Source organism: Puma concolor, chromosome A2, assembly GCF_028749965.1.
Source record: "Puma concolor isolate L17-30 chromosome A2, mPumCon1.1.hap2, whole genome shotgun sequence".
Classification (NCBI taxonomy): Eukaryota; Metazoa; Chordata; class Mammalia; order Carnivora; family Felidae; genus Puma; species Puma concolor.
This window is the reverse complement of record NC_141668.1, coordinates 163,711,740-163,738,584: the sequence shown is the minus strand read 5'-3', so window position 1 is coordinate 163,738,584 and position 26,845 is coordinate 163,711,740. Positions and strand designations below refer to the sequence as shown.

The following is a 26,845-nucleotide window of genomic DNA, read 5'->3' as shown; positions in this document are numbered from 1 at the left end:
GCCCTAGAGAGGCAGGTGCCCAGGCGGAACCAACTAGATCATTTTGGATGGTGTGAAGTACACTGACAAGAAAGAGGCAGGATGAGGGAGTGGGGGTTTATGGGGTGTTCTGGGAGGGTGGGCATGACTCCCTGGATGAAGTGCCTCCCAGGGAGAGAGGAACCAAGGTTAAGAGCCTGAAGTGGCAGAAAGCCAAGTGCGAGGCACGGCAGGCAGCCCTTAGAATAGCGTGGTGAGGGCATGAGTGATACCAGAGTCCCTAGGGCAGTCCTGTTGGGCCTTGTAGGCCATGAGGAAGGCTTTAGATTTAATTCTGAGCGTGAGTGGGAGCCACAGGAGGCTATAAACTGGGGGTGACATGATCAGGTTTATTATCAGAAAGCCAGGAGGGGCTTGCTGCACGCGTCTGTGACGGTAAAATGGCCCAGACCAGAGAGAGTGTTGGATTTGGGGTGTATCTGTGGACACAGGGGCCAAGACTTGCTGTTGGCCTTTTCAGATGACCTCTGGCAGAAGCATGTCTGTTTAGCAGGCCCCCTCAGGGTCCGCTCTGGGTAGAGGTTGAGGAAATACTGAAGGGGGAGTCGATAGCTACGTGGAGGGTGTGTATGCAGCACGGCCGTGGTGGAGGCCCAGCACTCCCTTAGTGCGGGCTGGTTGCCGGTTAGCAACCCCCAGTGGCCTTCTTGACCCCGGGTTCCCTGCCGTGGGCGCTAATGGACGAGCATGTGTCTCTTGCAAGCAAACGCCATAACCTTGCCGTTCTGCAGGCTGAAGACGAGGAGGGCTACCGCAAGCTCATCGACCAGAAAAAGGACAAACGCCTGGCCTACCTCTTGCAGCAGACGGACGAGTACGTGGCGAACCTCACAGAGCTGGTGCGGCAGCACAAGGCTGCCCAGGTCGCCAAGGAGAAAAAGAAGAAAAAGAAAAAGAAGGTGAGCGGGGACCCCGCCCCGTGCCTGCCCTCCTGATGGGACCTGAGCAGCCGTCTTGGTGCGGGTGCCGCTGCCTCCCCAGGCAGGGAGTGACCGTGTCTCTCTCTTTACTTCCAGAAGGCAGAAAACGCAGAAGGACAGACGCCTGCAATCGGACCTGATGGCGAGGTGAGGAATCAGGGGCTTCCTGGAAATGCCAGCCCAGCCCTGGGAGCTTCGATCTATTTCCTCCTTTACATTTTTATAGCTGTTTAAAGCTCACCAGAGCTCTATGTGACAGTGGTAAGAATCCACATCTGTCCCCTGCCACGTCCCACCCCTCCTCAACCCCACCCCCAGGAGGGTACGTGGTTAACTCCTGGGTGTGTTTGCTTCCAGACTTTTTTCTTTTGCACATGCCATTGTTTTTCAGTTTTCACTCTCTCATAATTACAGGCCATAGGATTCCTGCCTAGTCCTCACCTGGGTTCCCCGTTTCCACACACCACTTTTTCCGAAACCGTTTGGGAGATGCAGACGGGACAGCCCTTTACCCCCCACTATATTTCCTAAAAACAAGGTCTGTCTTTTCCATGGATGCAATAATACTATGATCAGATCCACAGCTCTTGTTAAGGTTTGGCCAGCTGTCCCTTTAGTGTCCTTCACTGCGACTCTGTGGCCGAGTGTCTCATTCAGTGACGGTCTGTCTGGTCTCCTTTGATCTTGAACAGCTCCTCACTTCTTAGCCTTTTCTGACCTTGGCATTTCTGAAGAGAACAAGCCAAGTATTTCCTATAATGGCTTTTAATTTGGGTTTGACTTGCTATTTCCCTTTTGGTTAGATTCAGGCTATGTGTTCTTGGCAACAAGACCCAGAAGTGACGCTGTGTTGCTCTCCGTGCGTCACGTCGAGAGTGCATGGCGTAGACTTCTTCAGTCACTGGTGACATTGACCTTGATCCCTTGGTGTCTGCCAGGGCATCTGTGCTGAAAAGTTACTGTTTCTCATTTTGTGATTATTAAGTACCTTCTGGGGAGGTACTGGAGGCTCTTTAAACATATTTTAACTCCTCAAACTTCTACCCACTAGCTTCTGTATCCATTAATGACCTCCGCCTGTATCCGTTTTTGCCATGATGGTTATGTTATGGTGATTTCCTGCTCCCCCCCTCCACCCTGATTTCTTCTGCATTTTGTAGATGACTTTCTACAGGAAGGAAAAGCTTTTTGTCTTCTTTCCTCTGTGGCTCTTGGAACAGTTTGCCAACCCCTTGTACCAACTCATAGGATTCTGTTTTAGTTTAATCCTTACGGTCATTATCTTGAAGTTCAAATTGTTTGAATTTGGGCCAGTAGGAGCCCCTTCAGATTGGCTCACGTATCTTTTGAGGGCTTCCTTACTTCTTGCACACTGAAATGGCCCAAGTTCATCTTCTGCTTTCTTTGCCCAAACCCTGGAAGTCAGTCATTTCTCCACGGTGCCTTGGTTCTTTTTACCAGAGAAGAATATGTGAAAAAACAAGATCTCTCTTTCTTTCTCTGTCTCTATTTCTGTCTATTATATACGTAAGTAAGGTAAGTTGGCAAGCTCTATACCCAAGTGTGGCTTGAACTCACGATCCTGAGATCAAGAGTCGCATGCTCTACTAACTGAGCCAGCTAGGCGGCCATCAAGATCTCTCTTTAGATGTGATTATTGGTACAGGTTGTCATTGCTTCTAGGCCCTCTTAGCAAAAAGATCTAGGAAATCAGTTTATATCTGCATCACTAGTTCTATATATTCAGAGCCTTCAGTTCACATGGATACTTCTGTGTGCAATCCTTCTCTCTTTCCATACTGTAACAGCCTGAAACCTGGCTTCCATTAGCCATGCTATATTTCCTTATTTGCTCAGTCTTAGAACATACAGGAAGTAATTCAGAATTGCTAACTTGCACCCTTCTGCAAAGGAAGCCTCCTGGCTACTTTAGTTTGTGTTTGGAGCTATTCAGCCTGAAATTGTGTGCTTCAAATACTGCATTTGAAAGTTACTTGGAGGGGGCGTCTGAGTGGCTTGGTCAGTTGAGCATCAAACTCGATATCGGCTCAGGTCATGATCCCAGGGTCATGAGATCAAGCTCCGCGTTGGTCTTGGAGCCTGCTTGAGATTCTCTCCCTCCCTCTCTCCTCCTCTCTCCCTCTCTCTCCTGCTCTGCGCCACCCCACCCCAAAAGTTACTTGGATTAGTTTTTCTCTGTGCTCCCATTAGTGTGGGTTCCCCCATCCTTGTTGGTTTTACTTATTTACTGATCATTTATTTCGTATGTGAAACGTGACTAGCCTGCTTCTAAAAGTCAGAACTGTGCAAAGTGGCCCACTCAGGGAGGGGCTGCTGTCCCCACGCACCGTTTTTTCTACCACATTCCTACCCGCCTCCCAAAAGCAGCCATTCTCACTCAGTACTCTCATTTGGGAGAAGGACGTTTAAAAGGGACAGACATTTAAAAGGGACAGACGTAAATAAGAGGCGTTTCCTTTCCCGCCGCCCGCCCCCACGCCCTCCTCACTCCCACCTCTCAGAGGAAAAGTGTGAGTAAGCGTTGGGGTGTTGGCTCTGGGGCCTTTTCTGTATGTGAGCCACCAGATGGTTTTCTTTTTCCAGCTTTGCATTCTGTCTCTGACGTCTTCCCACATTAGCTCACACACGCTCTCCTTATTCTTTGTGGTGTTGCCGAAATGTAGTATTTCTTGCAGAAAATATCTAAATGGTTTGATGAGAAGCAGAAGCCCCTGTGGCACCTGCTCTCACGAGCCAGCATGTTGAGCCCTGGTTGGTCTTCCCTGCACTTCCTGGAATCTTTATGCCTGTGTCCTTTTTTGGGTTGTTGTAAGACCACTTGGGGCAATCTGGACATTAAGCTAGACTCTTTCCATTTAGCAGAGTGTCTTGGGCCACTGTCCATATCAGGCCATTAATTCTGTTTTAATTTTATCATTTCGATGAATTGGAATCTCCTTCAGCTTTCAGACTGGTAGTTTAGTTCGCTTCCTATTCGTAGCTGTCTGGAAGGTCCTGCACTGCTTGGTCCTGATGTACCACCCCCTGCTCCTTCCCTACTGGTGGCTCTTTCCCATGTTCCCTTACTCCCGTGGCACACGCTGTTGTGAAGAGCCTTCTTGTACGGTACCTTCTGATGCTCTCTCCTGGGCAGCTTGGCCTGCCCTTACAAAACACCATGGCCTGGCTGGCTTAAATAGCAGACTTATGTTCTCACGGTTCTAGAGGCGGTAAATCCAAGATCAAAGTGCAGCAAGGTCGGTTCCTGGTGGGGCTCTCTTCCTGGCTTATAGATGGCTGCCTTCTTGCTGTGTCCCCATATGAGGCGAGAGAGCAAGCTTTGCTGTCTCTTACGGGGGCACTGTCCCATCCTGAAGGTCCCACCCTTGTGACCTCAGTGAACCCTCATTACCCCCCAAAGGCCACATCTCCATGTAGAGCCACACTGGAAAGTTGGGGCTTCAGCATTCGAATTCTTGGGGGCAAGGTGGGGGGGACACCATTCAGTCCATAGCAGATGCATACTTTTTCTTGTAGGCCAAATTCCTGATGGGAGTGACTGGCAATGAACTCAGATACGTATTTACTTCATGAGATTTTATCTTAAATGTTATATTGAAATTTTGAGAATGTGGGCTGGCATTTTACTACGGCAGAAAGCCTTCGTAAGGCCATGTGGGGCATTCAGGGGAAAAAGTCCTAGGGCAGAAGAGTGCAGTAAAGGGAGTTCTGTTGGGTAACCTGTGGCCGCGCCTCCTATTTGCTTACAGTAGCATCACTCGGTGGTGACCGTGACTTGTGCTTGATCTCAGCCAGTGGTTCTCAGCCTCGGCACATATGAATTGCCTGGGAGCTTTTTAAAAAGGCCCAGAGCAGTTGAATCAGAATTTGGGGGTAGGGAGAAGTGCAGGCGTCAGCCCTGTTAGCCACTCCTGGGGAGCATTTGGGGGGTGAAAGTCACTGATTGGGACTGATGCAGGCAGTCCACAGAGCCTATTCATGTGACAGGTGGTTACTGTCACCTTCCATGGCGGGCAGCTTTGAGGGGGAGATTGGTCACAGTCTCTACCTAGAAAGCTCATCTCTACCTAGAGTGTGGGCCATGTTGACGGTGAGTGTGACACTTAGAGGGGCCGAGGGGGGCGGGGATCAGTTCCTGGAAGATGCAAACAAAAGTTTAAACAAGAACCTCCTCCTCCTCCTCCTCCTCGAGGTTTTCTCCAGGAAATTCGAAGGAGCAAATGGAGGGGGGAAATGTTCTTCCAATGTTGACATCTCAAAATGAGAAACTGAGAAATTCCGTATTTGTTGGTAAGAGGAGGTAGTTGTTTTGTTTTTCAAATATTCTAGTTAGCTGTTTAACAGAAAAGGATGAGGATATTTGAGGAGGTCTACAAAGGTAGTATCGGTTGAAAGAATCAAGGGCCAGAAGAATGCGAATAATGTAGTCATTTGTGTATAAAGGGAAAGAAATGAATCGTGTCTTCTGCATGGAATCGGTCTGTAAGGGTGCATGAGAAACAGACACCGGTAGGCACCTGTGCAGAGAGCTGTCAGATGGGGCCTGGGGGGGAGAATGGGGGCGGGGGCGGGTCCACACCTCGTACCCTTGTGGATTTTGAACTACGTGAATGTATTATGTATCTGGAAATGAAATACCGTGAGGAAGCAGCAGTCATCTGGTGATTCTGTGTTATTACTGGATTATTAATATGTCATTAATCCATTTTCACAACCAGTGGCCATGTTTGGTGCCATTTTGGGGGGCATGGAGTTGGGAGGGCGCTTCCCCAGTTGGCCCTAGTTGGCAGAAGCCTGAGGTACGGATACCACAGAATCTCCGGTTACACGTGTGACTCTTTTTCAGCCTCTGGATGAGACCAGCCAAATGAGTGACCTCCCGGTGAAAGTTATCCACGTCGAGAGCGGGAAGATCCTCACGGGCACAGATGCCCCCAAAGCAGGGCAGCTAGAGGCCTGGCTTGAGATGAACCCCGGGTGAGTGGGGCCTCACTTTCAGATGCTGAGCTGGCCTCGTTCCAGGGGCACTGGCAGCTGGGGGGTGGTTTTGCTTTCCTTTAGAAACAAGCCAGTTTGTTGAGGAAAGTAAATCCTATGGGCTCTAGGGAGATGTATGTTAAATCATGACTGTTTTTTCTAGGTATGAAGTAGCTCCAAGATCTGATAGTGAAGAAAGTGGCTCAGAAGAAGAGGAGGAGGTAAGAGTCCATTTCCTGGCCGTCGTGGCTCTCGGTGCTTTGTTGTGGTAACTTCCACACCTTGGGCATCCGTCACCCCTTTGCATCGTGATCCTTTCCTGCTCTGGGTGGGCACTGTGTGGGGCAGGAAGCAGGCCCAGGGCAGCTGAGGCCCCAGTCTTGGCTGAAATTTGGGGCTTTAGAGCTGCACTTTCTAGTAGGGTAGCCCCTAGCCACATGTGACTCTTTCAGTCTTAAATTAATCAAATTAAATAGAATTTAAAACTCCCCATCCTCAACTGTACCAGCCGCCTTTCAAGTGCTCAACATTTGAAGCTCCGCCCTCCAGAAAGATCCGTGCGAAGTTGTGGTCATTAGATCGTGTACGTTATCGCCCATTATAATTCCTTCTTTGGAAACATAAATGGTTGCATTTATTGTGTAAATTCTCTGAGTCATTTAATTATGCCATGTTGAGGTGATATTTCCTTGGTTGCCAAAGCTGTAAACGGAGAGCCTCATTCCTCTCCGTTCCAGATTGCCTCCTTGGGAAGGGTAACTCAGGGAACGGTTTCATAAGGGGGCGTCTCCATCATTAGCATCCAGATGGGGGCTCTCTGTCACTCCCCCTTCACTTGTGGCTTAAAGTGTCTTAAAAGGCTTTTTTCAGGGCCTTAAAAAGCTTTGCCACCTTTTCACAGGCGTTTCTTTGCTGTTACAGTGGAGCATTTTGTTCAAGTTAACTAACCGTTCTGATTTTTTCTGTGAATGTTTTGCATCGTTTGCCCATTTCTAATCAGTTACAAATGGTTTTTTTTTTTACTGATTTTTAAAGCGCTCTTCAAATATTTCCCCCAACCTGAAATCCACATAGTATTCACCTATAATCTTTTGTTTTGTCCTGTTTTTACTCTCCTTCTTGCCACTTGAGGTATCCGGGGTTTATTGTGTGTAGGGCCTGGGACGGCGCTCCCTCCCTCCCCTTAAGAGGAATGCTGCGATTCAGTGATTTGTAGTAAATTTATAGACTTGTGTATTCACTACCACACACCAATCTCAGAATGTCCTATAATCCACAAAATCCCCTTCCTCCTGGTTTACAGTTTGTTCTCACTACTTCCTACAGCTCTAGGAAACTGCTGATTGACTTTCTGTCTCTGTAGATGTTGCCTTTTCTGCATATTTCATATAAATGGAGTCCAGTAACATGTAGCATTTTGTATCTGGCTTCTTTCAGCTAAAATGTTTTTGAGGCTCATCCACGTTGTTTGTGTATCAAGAGGTCATTGCTATTTATTCCTGAATTCTGTTCCATTGTATGGTGAACCCCACTTTATCCACTCACCAACTGATGAGCATTTGTGTTGTTTCCGCTTTTTGCTGTTATGAGTAATGTTGCTATAAACACTTCATACGTTTCCATACGTGTCTTTGTGTGGACATATGGTTTCATTTCTCTTGGGTAGATACCTGGGAGTGGGATTGCTGGGTCATACGGTAAGTTTATGTTTGCCTTTCTGAGAAACTGCCAAACTGTTTTCTGAAGTGGTTATACCATTTCACCGGTTCCAGGTTCTCCGTATTCTCGTCCACAATTGGTGTTATCTGTCCTTTTGATTATATCCATCCTGGTGGGTGTGTATAGCAGTATCTCACTGTGGCCTTAATTTGCATTTTCCTAGTAACTAATAACGTTGAGCATTTTTTTCATATGTTTATGCACCATTCATGTATCTTCTTTGGTTGAACGTCTATTCACATTTCTTGCCCGTTATTAATTTGTTGTTTGTTGTCTCATCTTTGAGTTGAATTCTTTACAAGAATTCTTTATATATTCTTGGTACATGTTCCTTATCAAATATGTAATTTACAATATCTTCTGCCAGTTCCCTAGTCAGTTTGCCTTTTTTTTTTTTTTTTTTTTTTTTTTTTTTAAGTTTATTTGTTTTGAGAGAGACAGAGCGTGAGCAGGGTACGGGCAGAGAGACAGGAGAGGAAGAATCTACTGTCTGCGTAGAGCCTGATGTGGGTGGGCTCAAACTCACAAACTGTGAGATCATGACCTGAGCCAAAACCAAGATTGAAATGCTTAACCAAGACTGGGCCGCCCAGACACTCCAGTTTGCCTCCCCCCACCCCCAGTAGTGTTTCTTCAGATGCAAAAATTTTTAATTTTAATGAAACCCAGTTTATCAAATTTTTTTGTTCATGCATTGGTCTTTTGGTGTTACATCTAAGAACTCTCTGAAGTCACAAAGACTTTTCTTCTATGTTTTCTTCTAAAAGTTTTGTAATTGAGGCTCTTACATTTAAGGTCATGGTTGAATTGACTGCCACCTGTGGTCTGAGATACAGGTCTAAGATTTTTTTTTTTTGCGTATGGATATCCATTTTATCTAGCACCATTTGATGAAAAGACCACTCTTTTCTTCTTTGGTTAGTCTGTGGGAAATCAGTTGACGATAAATTAAGGGTTTTTCTGCCTCTCATTTCTTTTCTATCCATCTTCGTGTCTTTGTGTGACTACCACTTTACCTTGATAATTGTAGCTTAGAGTAAGGTATTCCTTCACTTTTGTGACTTTGATTGTCTATTCTAGATCCTTCAGGTTCCTATATAAATTTTAGGGTCAGCTCATCAGTTACTACAAAAATGCTTGCTAGTTGTTTTTTTTTTTTTTTTTTTTTTAATAAAATTATCCTGGGGGCGCCTGGGTGGCACAGTCGGTTAAGCGTCCGACTTCAGCCAGGTCACGATCTCGCGGTCCGTGAGTTTGAGCCCCGCGTCGGGCTCTGGGCTGACAGCTCAGAGCCTGGAGCCTGTTTCGGATTCTGTGTCTCCCTCTCTCTCTGCCCCTCCCCCGTTCATGCTCTGTCTCTCTCTGTCCCAAAAATAAATAAATGTTGAAAAAAGAAAAATTTAATAAAATTATCCTGGATTTTTTAAGTTTGTTTATTTATTATAAGAGAGACAGAGACAGCACAAGTGGAGGAGTAACAGAGAGAAAGGGAGAGAGAATCCCAAGCAGGCTCCACACTGCCAGCGCAGAGCTTGATGCAGGGCTCAACCATGAAGCTGTGAGATCATGACCTGAGCTGAAACCAAGAGTCAGACGTTTAAGCAACTGAGCCACCCGGGGCGCCCAGGGGATTTTTTTTTTTTTTTTTTAAGTTTATTTAGTTTGAGAGAGACTGTGGGCGTGCACGTGACCAGAGGTGGGGCTGAGAGAAAGGGAGAGAGAGAATCCCGAGCAGCAGAGTCCAAAGCAATGCTTTGGACCTCACAGGAACTATGAGGTTATGAGCTGTCAGCACAGAGCCTTATGGGGGGCTCAAACTCACAAACTGTGAGATCATGATCTGAGCTGAAGTCGGATGCTTAACCAACTGAGCCACCCAGGCGTGCCCCGTATTGTCTCATATTTTTTATCTTTTAAGTTGGTTGTCTGATTTTCGTTTCTTACCTATTAATATGATTTATTATGTAAGTTAATGTTTAGATAGTATACCAACCTTGCTTTCCTAGGATAAGTCCTACTTTGTCCTGTTGTATAATCTTTCCTGTGTATCACAGTGTGGCTACTATTTTGTTGAGGACTTATGGGTCTATATTCATGGGATATTAGTCTATAGTTACTTGTGACATTTTTGTCTCGCTTTGTAGTCAACATTGGCCTCAGAATGGATTGAAAAATGTTCTCCTGTACTTTCTGGAAGAGTTCATGAAAGTTTGATATCCTTAATCTTAACATATTTGGTAGATTCACTGCTGAAGCCATCTGGACTTGGCCTTTTCATTGTGAGAAGATTTTTATTTACTGATACAGTTAGCTGTTAAAGATTTTTTTTTTTCCAAATTTTTCCATTTCTTGACTCAGTTTCAGAAATTTATGTCCTTATCGTATTTCTGTGGTTTCATAGTGATCTCTTTTTCATTGCTCATTTTGGTGATTCAGTAATTTGTCTTTCATTTTTTGGTAGTCAAAGTTTAGTTTACTCAAATATTTGAGACTTGTTTTCCTGGTATACTTGTTTAAAGGTACATTCCCTTTAGGCCCTGCTGAAACTACAGCTGGTAAATTTTGATATGTTGTTTCTGTTTTTATTCAGTTCAAAATATTTCCTAATTTCCCCTGTGATTTTTTTTTTTCTTTACCATTAGGTCTTTTTTTTTTTTTTTAATTTTTTTTAATGTTTTTATTTATTTTTGTGACCGAGAGAGACAGAGCATGAGCAGGGGAGGGGCAGAGAGAGAGGGAGATACAGAATCTGAAGCAGGCTCCAGGCTCTGAACTGTCAGCACAGAGCTAGATGCAGGGCTGGAACTCACGAACCATGAGATCATGACCTGAGCCGAGGTTGGATCCTTAACTGACTGAGCCACTCAGGTGCCCCAAGAGTTTTTCTGTTTTTGTTCTCTAATTTAATTTTCTCGTGGTAGGAGCGCACGCCTGGGTGGTTCAGTCATTTGAGTGTCTGACTCTTGATTTCGGCTCGGGTCATGATCCCAGGGTCGTGGGATCAAGTCGCATGTCAGACTCCATGCTGAGTGTGGAGCTGCTTAGGATTCTCTCTCCCTCTGCTCCTCTCCCCTGCTTGTGTGCATGCACGAGCTGCCCCCCACCCCGATAAATACATAATAATAAAATAAAATAATTTTCTCATGGTGTAAGATTACTTTGTATGATTTTTCTTTCAAATTTACAGAGACTCATTTTATGGCTCAGCATCCTATGGAATGTTTCATGTTCACTTGAAAAAGGATTCTGCATTTTTTTGGGTGTAGTGCTCCGTAAATGAGAGTTCCGTTGGTGTTGTTCAGGTCCCGTATATCCTTGCTGACTTTTGTTTAGTTGTTATGATGTTGTTGAGGATGAAATGGGAAAATCTCTGTTTTTGTTGAATTGTTCTCCTTTAAATTCTGTCAGATTTGCTTCATGTATTTTCATGTTCTATCGATAGATATATTTAGTTGTTCTGTCTTCCTGATATATGTGATATTTTATCATTATTGAATATCTGTCCTTGTCCCCAGTAATATTTGTTTTGAAGTCTGTTTTGTCCAATGTTAGTATAGTCCCTCCAGCTTTCTTATGGTTACTGCTTGTTTGTGTGGTCTATGGTTTTCCATTCTTTTACTTTAAACCTGTCTGTTCATTTGAATCTGAAAGAGCAGGTAGCTAGATCTTGCTTTTTAGATGTAGTGTGACAGTGCCTGCCTTTTGATTGAATTTTAGACTAGTCACATTTAATGTAATTATCAATATGACTGTGTTTACATTTGCCATTTGGCTATTTCTTTTCTTCGTCTTAGGTCTTTTTGTGTTTCTCTGTGCCTCTTTTTGCTGCCTTTTGTGTTCAATATTTTTTATTGTACCGTTTAATTTCTTCTGTAGATTTCAGTTGTCACTGTCCCTTTTTTAGTTATTTGTTTTGTAGTAGCCCTGGGGATTACAATATGCATCTTAATTTATCATAGTGTATTTCAGATTAATACCATCTCCATTCTGGTAAAATAGAGAAATTTACGTTCCAATGTAGCTCTATTTGCTACCCTTCCTTCCTGCTCTATTGTCACATATGTTACACCTGCATATGCTCTAAACCCTACAATGCAGGCTTCTAATTCATACTGCATGGAATCTTATGATTTGGTCTGAATAAGTTAGTAGAGAAGAAATAAAGGAAAATGTATTTATAGAGTCTTTTTATATTGATCCATGTATTTACCATTTTTAATGCTCTTTATTTCTTGGGGTTTGAGTTACAGTCTGTTAGCAACCAATTCCCTCAGCCTTGGTAGATCTGGGAGTATGATTTCTGAAGTTTTGACTTTGGAAGGATAGTTTAGTTGGACACAGATTTCTTTGTTGACAGCCTTTTTCCTTGTGCACGTGTCATTGCACTACTTTCTGGTCTCTGTCTCAAATGAGAATTTAACCACTCATTGTAATGACGCTCCTCTGTACTTGATGGTTCGTTTTTCTCTTTTTTGCTTTCGGTATTGTTTGTCCTTGGCTTTTTTTTTTTTTTAGCAGATTGATGGTGAACTCTCTTTATATTTATTCTCCTTAGTGTTTGTTCACCTTCTTGGCTGGGTAGTTTCCACAGAAATCTTTAGTAAAAGGCGAAAGATTTATACAGTCTGAAGAGAAACCAGAGTATTGGCTGGGTAGTTTTGTGTTTTTCATCCAATTTGGGGCTTGCTGTCTTTTATTGAGATTCTTTTTTTTTTTTTTTTTTTTTTAATTTTTTTTTTTTTTTTCAACATTTATTTATTTTTGGGACAGAGAGAGACAGAGCATGAGCGGGGGAGGGGCAGAGAGAGAGGGAGACACAGAATCGGAAACAGGCTCCAGGCTCTGAGCCATCAGCCCAGAGCCTGATGCGGGGCTCGAACTCACGGACCGCGAGATCGTGACCTGGCTGAAGTCGGACGCTTAACCGACTGCGCCACCCAGGCGCCCCTTTTATTGAGATTCTGTATTTGTTGACTTATTGTGCTTAAGGATGGTTTCCCATGGTTCTTTGAACATATTTGTAATAATAATTGCTTCACAGATTATATGCTAAGTTCAACATCTGGGGAAAGAGACAGGTTCATTTGCTTTTTCACTGAATACTGTAATCACCCTTTTTCCTCTTTCGCTTGTCTTCTAATGTTTAGTGGAAACCTATTTTTAGCTACGCTGTGTTCTGACTCCCACCCCTGGGTGGTGGTTTTTGGTGGTGGTGTTTGTTTAGTAACTTACTTGGGCTAAATCTGTGAAATTCTTGCTCTGGTGGCGTGTGCTACCTTTGGTGTCTCTGCTCAGTTTATTTTTTTGTTTTCTCATTTTCATTTTTAATTCTGGCTTTCTAGGAATAGGCCATGTTCCTTTGTAACTTAGTAGTTATCCAGTGATTAGGCAGTGATTGTGCTCGGACCTCTTGAGCCAATGAAACAGCTTCTGTCTCTGGCAGATGGATAGAATGTATAAAGGAACACATTCCAGGTTCAGGCCATTTTCAGGTCCACCCTGGCTTTTACTTTCTGTGGGGTCCTTTTGCATTTTCTGTGCACCTGGTCACGGGCTCAGCCCGTGATGCGCTTTCCCGACCAAAGTAGAAAAGCTGGCAAACAACCCCACTTTATTTCAGCAGTGCCAGCGGCTGGTAGGGGCAGTGCCCCCTGCTACGAAATGACCGCGTCCCCATCAGACTCAGCTGCCGGTGCTGTTGGCCTGGCCGCCCTGGCAGAACCTTCAACGTGGAGCTGGGGCACGGAGAGATGGAAGCGGACCCAAGTGAGAATGCTACCGTCTCCCACTCTTCTTACCCGACGTTCAGCGATTTCTCAAGCATTAATACTTCTCAGGCCCCCAGAGCTCCGAAATGGTTGCTCTTGCCAATTTTGTTCAGCTTTGAAGATGGTTTTCCAGGAGCGAATTTGTGGACTTCCTCCCTCAGACTTAGCTGGAGGTCCCACCCCTATTTTAATTCCAGGCATAGTATGTCAGCTAGGAAAAGTCTGTACCAATTATGATTTTTTTTTTTTTTACCCAAAATGTTTGTGCTATTATCACCTGTTCATTATTCCGAGTGATTTATAAAGTTATTTTGCATTCTCCAGGGGACATCCCACGGGATTTTGATTGGAATTAATTCGTAGATTCATCACAGATACCTTTTAGTTTTATCGCAGTCCCATTGTACTTAAAGACAATTATCTGCTGGCACTTTGTCTGATTTACCAGGGAATATACGAGAACGGTTTCACATGGGGAAGTACATTCGTGTGTGTTTTGTCAATATGTCACACAAAATCCCTTTATCACGTCCTCCGCAAAGGCTGAAAAATCCCAGTAACGAAGAGTAACTGATTTATTATTATACCTAACTTATAAGTTCATAGAAAACCGCTTGGTAAACTAGGATGCCTATCATCAACAGCGTTATTTGACCTAGCGCGGACGTTTTAGCCATGTCGATAAAGCCTAAAGTAAGTCACGAGCAATAATGTTGAAAATTTGCTATCGAGTGTTTAATACTTAGAAAAATCCAAGAGAAGCAAATCAGAAATGGCTTTGAGTATCAGGTCGGGCAAGGAATAAGCTTGGTAGTGTGCATTTTGTGATGGGAAGGCACGGTGCAGGAGGAATCTACTCTCTTAGTAACAAGAATCCAGAGTCCCTTGAGGTAGCCTTGAAGAGAAGTGTCTGTATTCTGCTAGGAAAACTAAAAATCATAGCACTGAGGAGAAGAGCAAAGAGGAGGCATGACACATTCTGGGATAGTAAGAGGGCATGGAAACAGCGCCTGCTCCCAAAAGCATTCTCCCCCTGGGAGCCCTCTGCCTGTCCCTGTGGGGTGGCCTGAGGTGACGTGGGCTTGTGTCTTGGTAGGAGGAGGAAGAGGAACAGCCGCAGCCAGCACAGCCTCCCACCCTGCCTGTTGAGGAGAAGAAGAAGATTCCAGATCCAGACAGCGATGACGTCTCGGAGGTAGACGCCCGGCACATCATTGAGTAAGGCATCCCTCCCCAGCCTCCTACTCTGCCAGCCCCCTTTTCAGGGTGGCAGCAGAGGGCTGTCAGGACTCCCGCCTCTCTACGGACGGCCCTCCCTGCTGTCCAGCCCGCAGACAGCAGACATTAGGGACTGTAAACAGACCAAGTGGATTTACTTCGGATTTCAGTCACTTTCATAGGCATTGAAGTCAGTCTATCCATTGACATGGTTCATCTTGTGCTTAAGAGGTAGTTAGTTGTACAACAACAGCCACCTCAGGCTGGGTCCCCAGGCCGCCCTCCCCACCCCACTCCCTCCCTGGAGGAGACTGTTTCCAGCGTCGTGTGTCTTCAGAGACAGTTCGTGCAGCAGCAAGCAAAATGTGTGCATGCGTTTCTTTTTACTGGTACACGTGTATCTATCCAGGCCCACTTTTCTGCCCCTGGCTTTTTTCACCGAAAGTTTTCTCTCGGAGGTGACGCTGTGTCTGTACGCAGTGTCGTCAGTGACGTTGTGTGTTACATCTTCACGTGTTAGCCCGTCCCTAGTGGCAGGCATTCATGTTATTTCTCATCTTTTGCCCTTAGAAGCACAAGTACAGTTAATATATCAATGTAGTTGTTGCTTATGGTACGCAATTAATGGATGCTTTTGAAAAGAAACTGAGAACTGAGAGTTGTGTACGCTCTAAATATGACATTCATCTAGAGCAAACATGCAGTCCTTTGAAATCCTTAGAGAAATTGGGAAAAGCCCACTAAGCTCACTGACAGATTCTTAAGGAGATAGAAAACCAGAAACCACAGCACACTATAAAACAGTGTGACAGGGGCGCCTGGGTGGCGCAGTCGGTTAAGCGTCCAACTTCAGCCAGGTCACGATCTCGCGGTCCGTGAGTTCGAGCCCCGCGTCAGGCTCTGGGCTGATGGCTCGGAGCCTGGAGCCTGTTTCCGATTCTGTGTCTCCCTCTCTCTCTGCCCCTCCCCCGTTCATGCTCTGTCTCTCTCTGTCCCAAAAATAAAATAAAAACGTTGAAAAAAAAAATTTAAAGAATTGATTGAAAATGTTTAAAAAATAAATAAATAAATAAAATAAAACAGTGTGACAGAAGTCGGATCACATGTGTCTGTCGCATTCATAAAATGTAATAGTTTCAAGTCACTTTTTAGGAGCATCTGGGTGGCTCAGTCGATTAAGCGTCTGACTCTTGATTTTGGCTCAGGTCATGATCTCACGGTTTGTGAGTTCGAGCCCCGCGGTGGACTCCGCGCTGACCGTGCGGAGCCTGATTGGGATTCACTGTCTCCCCCTCTCTCTCCCCCTCTCTCCCCCTCTCTCCCCCTCTCTCCCTCTCTATCCCTCTCTATCTGCTCTTGCCCCGCACATGCATGTGCTTACGTGCACTCTCTTGCCCTCTCTAAATAAAAAATAAAGTCAGTTTTTTTTTTTTTTAATTTTTTTTTTCAACATTTATTTATTTTTGGGACAGAGAGAGACAGAGCATGAACGGGGGAGGGGCAGAGAGAGAGGGAGACACAGAATCGGAAACAGGCTCCAGGCTCTGAGCCATCAGCCCAGAGCCCGACGCGGGGCTCGAACTCACGGACCGCGAGATCGTGACCTGGCTGAAGTCGGACGCTTAACCGACTGCGCCACCCAGGCGCCCCTAAAGTCACTTTTTAAAAGAATTCCAGGTTAGATCATAAAACAGCCACAGTATAAATGATTCTGGTCTTGTGTGAGGCTGTTCAGTGTGCGCTTTCATTTTAGCCTCACGAGTGCTCAGTAGAGACAGTGGGCTGGAGGACGGGCCTCTGGCTGAATGATGCACTCTTTCTGTGATGTGGCAGTGACTTGATTCCTGTTCCGGGAATGTGGGGTCGGGACCCACGGCCCCTGAGCCCAGTCTTGGGCCCCCCTGGATTAGTAGTTGCTGCCTGGCCCTCCCTCAGACTGTCTGGCTGCACTTCGGCTTATGTGATGGCTGTCAGGCCGTGGGTCTTTGGGCAGGAAGCATGTCGTCACAGGTGGGAATGTGTGTCCTCATGGTGTTTCCATCTTAACTCCCAGGAATGCCAAGCAAGATGTTGATGACGAGTATGGTGTGTCCCAGGCCCTGGCACGGGGCCTGCAGTCCTATTACGCCGTGGCCCATGCTGTCACCGAGAGAGTGGATAAGCAGTCAGCGCTCATGGTCAATGGTGTCCTTAAACAGTACCAGGTAAGGTCGGAGGGGCACATCCACACAGCACTCCTGGGGTTTCCAGGGTGTGGGTGGCTGCCGAAGTCACATTCCAGTCTTTGTCTCTGGACATGCGCTCTTCCCCTCTGAACCTCCGTTTTCCTGATCTGTTAGCCTAGCCTCCAGGAGGAGTTGAAATTGTGCAATAAGTCTGGATCTGCTGGGTGCTTAATGTATGCTGGGCAGAACAGGAGGCTGCTATCTGTTCTCTTCTAAGCGCTAAAGAACCCTATTTAGTGCGTGCTTCCATCTCCGCATTTGGCGGACGTGGGGGGCAACCGAAGAACAGAGAGGTGCAGTGATTCCGCAGAATCACACAACTCGGGAGTGGCCAAGCCAGGACGGGCCCAGGCGTGGGCGCACGGGTGCTCGGTGCATGTTCCCCGGAGCCCTGCAGTGAGGCAGTGAGGGCAGGGAGCTTCAGTGTCGGGAGCCGGTAGCCCTGCTTTCTGTTGGCCGTTCCAGGTAGAAACTTAGCTGTTCGGATGTGGACCAGAAAAAGAGATTTTGTAGACACATATCACCAGCACGGCAACCCTGTGATTTTGCAGGAGTGATTGCTGAGGCTAAGGATAAGTAAGAAAGGACTGGGCTGATTGACAGCGAAATACCAAAAATCCCGATGACCACGGGTGGTTCGTGGCCAGGACAGACTTGTGCCTGGCCGTGCCGAGTCTCTGAAGCCTGGGGAATGCTCTCGTACCCGACTCGGGCTTCAGTCCCGGCCGCTTGCCTCTCTCTATGCAGATCAAAGGCCTGGAGTGGCTGGTGTCTCTGTACAACAACAATCTGAACGGCATCCTGGCTGACGAGATGGGCCTGGGGAAGACCATCCAGACCATCGCCCTCATCACGTACCTCATGGAGCACAAGCGGATCAATGGGCCCTTTCTCATCATAGTACCTCTCTCGTAAGCGCTCTCGTCCCTGGGGGGTCTGGGAGAGTCCAGCGGGAAGGCCACGCGGCTCGGGTTCACGTCACCTCATGGCTTCTTGAAAGACCCCGTCTCCAAATACAGACCCATTCTGAGGGGACTTGGGGGGTGGGGCACACAACTTAGCACCCAGCATCCTTCCTCTGGTTTCCAGGGGCAGGATGGGAGAAGGGTGGGTGATAGAGGGCCCGCCTGTCATCCCTATTGGGGCAGCTCTCACAAGATGACCGTGGAGTGCTCTTCAAGTCCACCAACCAGCACACTGTACACAAGGTGTCGCGGGAGCCAGACCGGCTCCTGCTAGCAGAGTGGACGAGAGCCATTTGAGGAAATATCACTACCTCTTCCTCCCCGGGGCACGGGGCCCTCTGGTCCACCTCCCTTCCTGGCTCTGGCAACCCCGGCACTTAGTGTGGTAGGCTCTGGGTCCTCCAACCGAGTCCCGAAGAGGCTCTTACTCACCACCTCTTGGCACTGCTGACCTCCTCCTCCCGGCAGGCAGCCATGTGGGGCCAAGATTCACCAGCTACCCTGGGCGTCCGTCTTCCTAGGTCAGCACTGCCACAGCATGGTTCACCTGCCCCAGAGCTTTTCTAGAAGTCCTGGGGCTGGTTCTCATTGACCCCGGCTCCGGTTTCATGTCCTGCACCAAACCAGTCCCAGGCCAGGGGACGGTCCATCCTGATGTGGCCAGGCCTCTGTGTACGCGCTTGGCCTGGGCCTGGAGGGAAACCCCCTGCCTTCCGCCAGCACTCAGCAGTGACCGTTTCATCCTCAAATCGGCTGTCCAGGCTGAGCGCTCGGGCGCCGATCCCACAGGAAATACCCTCCCGCTTTGAAGATGGCCAGGCCGCCAGAGGCCACGCAGCCACGGCTGGGGGTCCCAGAACTCTCCCAGCATCTACTTGGGCAGGTTTATTTCTTCCTTCTGCTTTCCCTTCCTTGGACTCGTGTGAATTTGGCTGTGCTGCTGGAACAGAGCTGCGCAGAAGGAGAACTGTTCGCACAGTGCGGCAGAAGGGCCCAGGCTGAGGACAGACGGCCTTGCCTCCCCCTCCCCCGCGGTCAGACCCAACTTCTCAGCTTTCTGTTGCATTTCTCCATGTGCCGTCTCTCGGCCCACCAGGGACTGAAGTCCCCCCTTTTTGGGCCCCTCCCCCCAAGGTGTAAGGTGTGAGCTCATCTCTACCAGAGTGGTTCACCCCCGCGTGCTGTCCTATAGCGTGGGTGTTTCGTTTTCATTTTAACATTACTTCATTTATAAATAGTTGCAAAATCAGAATAGATTTTCTGTATGCCTTTCACCCAGCTTCCCAAATCTTTGCAGCTCCAGGGCAGTTCTAAAGGCAGCGCTGGTCACGAATCTAGAGACCTCATTCACATGTTGTCTAATGTCCCCACCGACGGCCCCTTTCTGGTCCAGGCTCCTACTTTTATTGTCGTGTCTCCGTGACGTGTCTGTGACATTTCTGCAGTCCGTCTTCATCCTCGATGATGTCGACACTTGAATTCTGCTCAGGCGTTAGTAGGCTGTCCCTCAGACTTTGTTTGTGTTGGATGCCTGGCCCTGAAAGTCTGGTAAGAATCCCCGAGAAGGGATGCTGTGCCCTTCCTGGGGCCATGTTTCAGGAGGCATGAGAGATTGAGAGGCCCGGTCAAGGGAGAGGATAACTTTGGTCTCTGTTATGTGGTGCCTGCTGGTTTCCCTGTGTGATCCTAGGAGTTTTCCTTTGTAATTCAGAAGTCCCTGGTGGGGAGGCATTTAGAGTCCATGGAAGTGTCCCATTTCTCATCACACTTTGCCCAGAGATTTCTGCATCCATCAGATGAGTCTGGCTTGAGACACCTACCCCAGCAGGAAGGGCTGATGGTGGTTTTCTTTCCAGTGCACCTCCCACACTGTGGGAGATCCACTGTAAGGAAGAACTATACCTTCTCCATGTACTTACTGATGTGTATAACTTTTTAAAAAATTTTTTTAAATGTTTATTTTTTTTTTATTAAAACTTTTTTTGTTTAACGTTTATTTATTTTTGGGACAGAGAGAGACAGAGCATGAACGGGGGAGGGGCAGAGAGAGAGAGGGAGACACAGAATCGGAAACAGGCTCCAGGCTCTGAGCCATCAGCCCAGAGCCTGACGCGGGGCTCGAACTCATGGACCGCGAGATCGTGACCTGGCTGAAGTCGGACGCTTAACCGACTGCGCCACCTAGGCGCCCCTAAAATGTTTGTTTATTTTTGAGAGATAGAAGGTGAGCAGGGGAGGGGCAGAGAGAGAGGGAGACACAGAATCTGAAGCAGGCTGCAGGCTCTGAGCTGTCAGTACAGAGCCCAATACCGGGCTCAAACTCACGAACCATGAGATTGTGACCTGAGCCGGCCACTTAACCAACTAAGCCACCCAGGTGCCCCTGTTTTGTGTAACTCTTACCTGAAACTCGCAGAATGGAGACTTTATTTTCTTGGTCAGATTATTCCAGATTTGGCCTGTGGAGACCCTTCAGGTTGGTTCCCGTTTCCTTCCGACGTGTCCCGGTCACTGTGTCACGCTTGGTATTGGCTTGAGAATCGTTTTAGCTTTCGAGAAAAGTTGCAGAGGTACTACTGAGAGCCCTGTGTGCCCTCCCCCGGTTACCCTGTTGTGAATAACATCTCACGTGACTGGTACGTTTGTCACAAGTCAGGAGCTGGCACTGGCACATTACTGTTAACTCCAGCGTTTACGCCCCTCTCTCTACTTTTCTCCTGGCATCTGGCTGCTGTTCTAGGACCCCACGCTGCAGTCAGCCTTCTCAGAGCCTTGGCCTTCTGTGGCCAGCAGGCACTTCTCACATTTCCATGTTTCTGTTCATCTTGACGGTTTCAAGGAGGACAAGCCTGGTGTTCTGTAGGATGTCCCTGAATCTGTCTGTCTGGTGATTTTTTTCATGCTTGGACAGGATGCTCGGTTTGGGGGCTAAAGACCACAGGGGTAAAGTGTCCCTGTCGTGACATCATATCAGGGGCAGTTACTGTCACTGTGCCTTGTCACTGGTGATGTTGACCTTGATCACCAGGTTGAGGTCCTGTTTTGTGTTGACACTGTGAAGTTACACTTTCTTCCCTCTTCCATATTGTATTCTGGAATAGTCACTGAGCTCAGTGCCCATATAAACGAGCAATTAAGCTCCACCTCTTTGAGGGAGAAATAGCTCTGTAGATTCTTTAGAATTCTTATGTACAGAGGATGTATTTCTTCTCCCCATTTAATTGATTTAATCATTTTAACCACTTTTTTTTTTTTTTTTAGCATTATTTATATATTTTGAGAGAGAGCGCGGCAGAGGGGCAGAGAGCGAGAGGGAGAGAAAATATCCCAAGCAGGCTCTGCACTGTTAGCACCAAGCCCAATGTGGGGCTCCATCTCACAGACTGAAATCATGATCTGAGCAGAGATCAGGTGTCAGATGCTTGACCGACTGAGCCACCCAGGGGCCCCTACTTAATCGTTTTACATCAGTGTGGACTCATGGGTACCGAGTTTAGACCTTGGTCTATACAGCAGTAGTAGTTTATCTTGTGGCTCGGATCATTCCAGCTTTGACCGCGGGGAGCTTTCAGTTGGGGCTACTGTGTCCCTTTGATAGGCCCCCATCAGTGGGGGGTATCGAGGCACCTAGTTGTTTTTGGTACCCAAAGGTGCCCCCAGCTCAACTTGTATACTTCCGGCCTAAGGCCTGGAATCGGCCATTTTTTCTAAGAGGCCCCGGTTTCTCTTCTTAGAGGTCAGTATTGGAGACGAAGAGCTGGGTGCTGGGTGTGCCTGGTGCCCCCGAAGTGTCGTTGCTAGCGGGCCCTGTCAACACACAGCTCTGGGCAATAAATATACGTGTTTATCTAACGTGATTTCTGTGTCTGGTCACGTCCAACGGCTGTCTCTGCCTCAGCCACAGAGCTCTTTCTGGGCTTTCTTACTTGTTCATCTGCAGTGTATGTGGATGGCTGTGTGTGCACGTACAGCAGTTTCCAGGTAGTTCATCTGTGCGAAGCAGCTTTACCAATTGGAGTACAGTGTTTATTTATTTATTTTTTTTTCAACGTTTATTTATTTTTGGGACAGAGAGAGACAGAGCATGAACAGGGGAGGGGCAGAGAGAGAGGGAGACACAGAATCGGAAACAGGCTCCAGGCTCCGAGCCATCAGCCCAGAGCCTGACGCGGGGCTCGAACTCACGGACCGCGAGATCGTGACCTGGCTGAAGCCGGACGCTTAACCGACTGCGCCACCCAGGCACCCCTGGAGTACAGTGTTTAGATCCAGTTCCTTTTGTCTTGTGGCACAGTTTCCTGTCAAAATAACTTTTCCCAATGTGCTTTAAGTTGGCTTCAGCGAAGGGACGCTGTGTGTTGATCTTCAGGCTTTTTACACCCACGTCCCACCCAGACAAGTGCCTGGTCGTTGGAATGACCTCTCCTCTGGGCCAGAAGAGCTCCTTTTGCCCTAGGGAGCTGTTTTAGACATTGAGCGTCCAGCTGTCACATCTACCCACTGAGACACACGAGTTTGCTCGTCCTGCCTCCCTCTCGATCTCTGTCTCCCAGCCTATCTCCTCAGTCTTCCCTGCCCCCAGCTGTCTTGGCTCTTCCCTCCCCCCCCCCCCCCCCCCCCCCCCCCACTGCACACGTTCCCCACACCTCAAGTTTTAGCCCTCAGCTTCTTTCTTGGTGCCTTGACTGTACACCATTGCTCCATACAGTGGAATCCAGACTTGAGAAACTGGACCAGGGCAGTCTTGCTGATCCTCGGTAAGGGGTAACCTAGAGCCAAGCCATCTGAGGCAGGCCCAGTGGCCCCAAGATGCCAGGACCCACACTTTGACAGTTTTTTTGCTCAGGACTTTTGCTTTTAGCCTTCTTACCTCATGGTTGCAAAATGGCTGCACTGCCTCCGTCATTTCATATGGGTTCCCAGGGTGGTGGACAGGGCGAAGGGCAGCTGATTGTCCCCCCCCCCTTCTCCTCCCTCCTTTGAGTACTTTCCCCAACAGCATCTTGAACTTCATCTCATTGGCTCCAACTAGGTCCTCCCTGTTGGCCCTGGTTGCTGAGGAGCCTGGGAGCTAGGGGTTTACGATGAAGACGGTACCACCCTCAGTGGAGCTTCTTGCAGTGGAGAGCTGGCTGAGCCACAAGCAATCTCTGCCACTCGGCCTCTGAGTCCTGTCTTTACAAACTAACCAGACTAGACTTTTTGAGTAAATTCCCTTTCTCGCCGGAAATTGTATGTCCCAGTGTTTCCCAGGGAACCCACCCACCCCCTATGAACTTGGCTTTATTATTGTCGTCACCCTCCTGAGGCTCTGTCTCACAGTCCCCGGTGAATCGTGCCTCCTCATCTACCCGCCAGCCACCCCCATGCCTGCTCACGGCTGCTTCCTCTCTCTCCCGACCCTTCCTGGCCTTGCTCCTCCCATGAAGGAGCAGACGAGAGTCTGTGTTGCTGCCCTGCACCCAGCCCTTCACCCAAGGCCGGCACACTCTCCCCATCTCCGTTGTCTGCTGCTGGGCAGGAACCTGCAGGGGCCGCCATTTTCATTTCAAGGTGCACAAAGAACGTGTGGCGTCTCCCGTGCTCCCCGGTGTCTGGAACACACTCTCCAGCACGGCTCTGAGCCTGAAATGAGCCACTGTGGGTCTGCGGTTTTCCTGGGAGCCAGCTCACGACACGTGGCATGTTCTCATAGGGGCCTGGGACCCCACAGCAGTGACAGGACTGGTTCCCAGGTTCAACTCCTGGGTCTGGCCTCCTGCAGCCACTGGTTCCAGCCCGGGGGCGCTCTAGGCTCCTCCTACCCAGGGCATCACCCCCTCGTCCCCCACGCGGTCGGTTACTTGGCCAGCTTGGGCATCACGGCCAAGTCGGCCTCGTGCCCCAGCGAACATTGGCTTAGACGGGAGCTGTTGATGAAAGAATTAGCACCTGACTGCCCCTTCCTTATTTCCATCAGCACATTGTCAAACTGGGCATACGAATTTGACAAGTGGGCCCCCTCCGTGGTGAAGGTGTCCTACAAGGTACGTCACAGCCTGAAGAGACGGACATGGATGAGGGCAGGGGAGGGGTGGGAAGGGCAGGGGAGGGGTGGGGAGGGCAGGGGAGGGGTGGGGAGGGCAGGGGAGGGGTGGGGAGGGCAGTCCACTTGCATGACTCACAGGGTGCGTACGCCCACGTTTTCCTGTGCTGTACACACGGGACCATGCTATTTGTGAGGGGTTTGAATCGTTTATTTCACGGTGATGCTTCTTTTTAAGTCATGCCGTGGACTCAACATGTGGCATCCTGTGACATCAGCGCGTTCACTGCAAGATTTTGTTCTTGTCACCCCGGCTTTGGATAAAACCCATTCACGTAGAAAGACTCAATGAGTGTACTGTGGTCTGTGGGACATGGGACTTGTTCACCCCGCGAGGAAGACACTTATTGTGCCTTTTGTGTCAGTGGGGAAACTGAAGCAGAGAGGGCAGCCCAGTTGTGTCCTTGGCTGCCAGGCTCCTAGGTCCAGGCTCTTCACCCTGTGCCGGGAGGCTCTAGGCCACATGATGTGGAGGAGGGCGTCCCGACACTGGGAACAGTGTGGGCAGGGGGAACTTGGTGCATTTAAGGAGCTAAGAATCGTTCTGCTGGCAAGAACTCCTGGGACCCAACAAAGCTCCGTCAACCTGGAACGTGAGCCTGGAGAAAGCACCGTGTCTGCATCCTGGGGCCCTGGTCACAGGCTCAGTTTGGAGTTTGGAGCTGGGGAGGGGCAGGGCAGGTTTGCTAACTGGGGAGAAGGCTGGAGCTACATGTCTGGGAGTGCTCACGGCGCCCGCACGAGCACAGGAGGCCCGGGGGGCAGAGGCCCTGGTTTCCAGCTTCGAGGCCTCAGAGGAGGCCTGGGAAGAGGAGGGAGCTGATGGGGCCACTGAGCAGGGGGTAGGTGTAGCGCAGGCGACAAGTTGGAGGACAGGCCCAACAGCCTTGCCCGGCGCCCTTCTGTGGCAGCCCCGGCGAGGTAGGTGTCAGCCGCCGTGGCCTCAGGAGGCTGAGACGTGTGTGCCTTCTCTCCCTCGCAGGGTTCTCCAGCAGCCAGGCGTGCTTTTGTCCCCCAGCTCCGAAGTGGCAAGTTCAACGTCTTGCTGACGACTTACGAGTACATCATTAAAGACAAGCACATCCTTGCAAAGGTAGTATGTCCTTGTGTAAAACACACCAAGCCCCAGACAGTCACGTGATGTCAGGGAGCACCTGATCCAGGGTTGTCGTGTGTGTGTCATGCAGACTAGCTTCTAAGAACTTCTGCCCAAAGAGCTTACTCACATAGGGTACCTCCTGACCCGTCACCAGTCCTGTCCTCATTATGCCTGGCAGGGTAAGGGTGAGGCCAGCCTTGTCTCTGCCTGGGTCTGGTGGCCGTGGCCTTCCATCCTGGGTGGCTGTGCCACCCCCACCGTGGCCCTCAGGACCCAAGCCCACAAAGCAACTATGATTTTGGCATTCAGGGCTGAGGACTCGTGCTCCATCGGTCTCGGGCTGGCATGTGTTTGCTGGGGGTCTTGCAGGCCTGGAAGCCTCTTGAGTGACACTGTTGTGAAGGCAGCTGTAGTCAGGCCATCGGTGGATCACTGAGACCATACCTTGACCCGGGTATAAAACTCACATGGTCCCTTGCCTACAAAAAGGTCACCTTTCCTGGTTTGGAGGCTGAAGATGATGCAGGTGTTCTGACCACTAACCATCCAGCACAGGTTAGGTCGGGTGATCGAATTTTTGACTCAGGGATGGAGGTGTTCACAGGTCACCTGTAGGGACTTCGTCGCTGTGACGATTCGGGTGCTCCATACCCATCTCCGGTGTACAGATGAGGGGGCTGGGGTCCATGAGCAGGCTCTTCCCCTCGTGCCTGTGGTGCAGGCCACCCCTTCCAACCCTGCAAAGCCTGGCCCGTCCCGAGCCTGAGAAAGTCCTTACCTGGCAGCGGCATTAATGGATGTCAAGGCCAAGTGACGGGGACTCCTCCTGGGAGACGGCTCCCTTTCCCCTGCCCCTGTCAGCTCTGCCCTGTTCAGTCCGGTCACCTGACACGCATCGCCTGTCTCAGGCGTCACTGTGTCCACGGGAGGGCGGAGCTGAAGCACGGAGCAGTTGGGAGGCTCGTCACGGTGTCCTGCAGACTCAGGCTCACCGTGAGTCTGGACATCGAGCCAGTGTCTGTCGGTCCTGTGGTCACCAGCAGGCTCTGGGCACAGCCCCAGCCCCAGCCCCTCGGAGCTCCCATTCTGAACTTACCTGTACTAGTACTGCCTTGAGAGGCACAGCCTGGTGGTTGGAAAATGTACCCACTTCTGAGCCACGTCCCCTGTAGACCCCCCACCCCCAGCCCAGGGCCCTCTAATCGGCGAGAGGTGTGTTATTTGTAGTATTTTTCTGTGCTGCGTCCAAGCATATGTAATCTGGGGGGAAACTAGAGTACTTTCCTGAAAAGTGCGTCGTTCGCCCGACAGCGGGACATGGGCATGTTTTCTGTGTGTCTGTCTGCACCGCCTGCTTCACGGAGGCCCTGTTATGTGGCTGTCGCTTGTCAGGGGAACTTGTTACGCCCATGTTCTTCACCTAAATCTGTTGTTCCGGCTGGAGGCTTGCCTGAGAGTTGGGACATTCTTGCTAAGCTAGGGGCAACCCTGCTGCTTCCTGTGCCCCCCCCCCCCCCCCCCCCGCCACACAACCCTCTGCTCTGGGGCCCCACAGATCCGTTGGAAGTACATGATCGTCGATGAAGGCCACCGCATGAAGAACCACCACTGCAAGCTGACGCAGGTCCTCAACACGCACTACGTGGCTCCCCGCCGCCTGCTGCTGACGGGCACGCCGCTGCAGAACAAGCTGCCCGAGCTCTGGGCGCTCCTCAACTTCCTGCTGCCCACCATCTTCAAGAGCTGCAGCACCTTCGAGCAGTGGTTCAACGCGCCCTTTGCCATGACTGGGGAAAAGGTGTGTGTGTG

General features: G+C 49.0%; 1 protein-coding gene and 1 non-coding gene across 6 annotated transcripts in view; one reads left to right on the top strand and one right to left on the bottom strand.

Annotated features, from left to right (window-relative positions):
• SMARCA4 (SWI/SNF related BAF chromatin remodeling complex subunit ATPase 4) overlaps positions 1 to 26,845 on the top strand; it is a 92,151-nt gene that overhangs the window by 28,619 nt on the left and 36,687 nt on the right. For all 5 annotated transcript variants that reach the window (XM_086699064.1, XM_086699067.1, XM_086699066.1 and 2 more), the window contains exons 10-19: positions 771 to 938; positions 1,056 to 1,106; positions 5,827 to 5,957; positions 6,121 to 6,178; positions 14,541 to 14,662; positions 16,716 to 16,866; positions 17,635 to 17,798; positions 23,812 to 23,878; positions 24,920 to 25,030; positions 26,592 to 26,834. In XM_086699064.1, coding sequence (XP_086555190.1) covers positions 771 to 938; positions 1,056 to 1,106; positions 5,827 to 5,957; positions 6,121 to 6,178; positions 14,541 to 14,662; positions 16,716 to 16,866; positions 17,635 to 17,798; positions 23,812 to 23,878; positions 24,920 to 25,030; positions 26,592 to 26,834 — 1,266 coding nt within the window. The remainder of the gene's footprint in view (positions 1 to 770; positions 939 to 1,055; positions 1,107 to 5,826; positions 5,958 to 6,120; positions 6,179 to 14,540; positions 14,663 to 16,715; positions 16,867 to 17,634; positions 17,799 to 23,811; positions 23,879 to 24,919; positions 25,031 to 26,591; positions 26,835 to 26,845) is intronic.
• Positions 12,204 to 12,320, bottom strand: LOC147583774 (U5 spliceosomal RNA). The gene has a single exon (XR_015248638.1). It is a non-coding gene; the product is annotated as a U5 spliceosomal RNA (small nuclear RNA).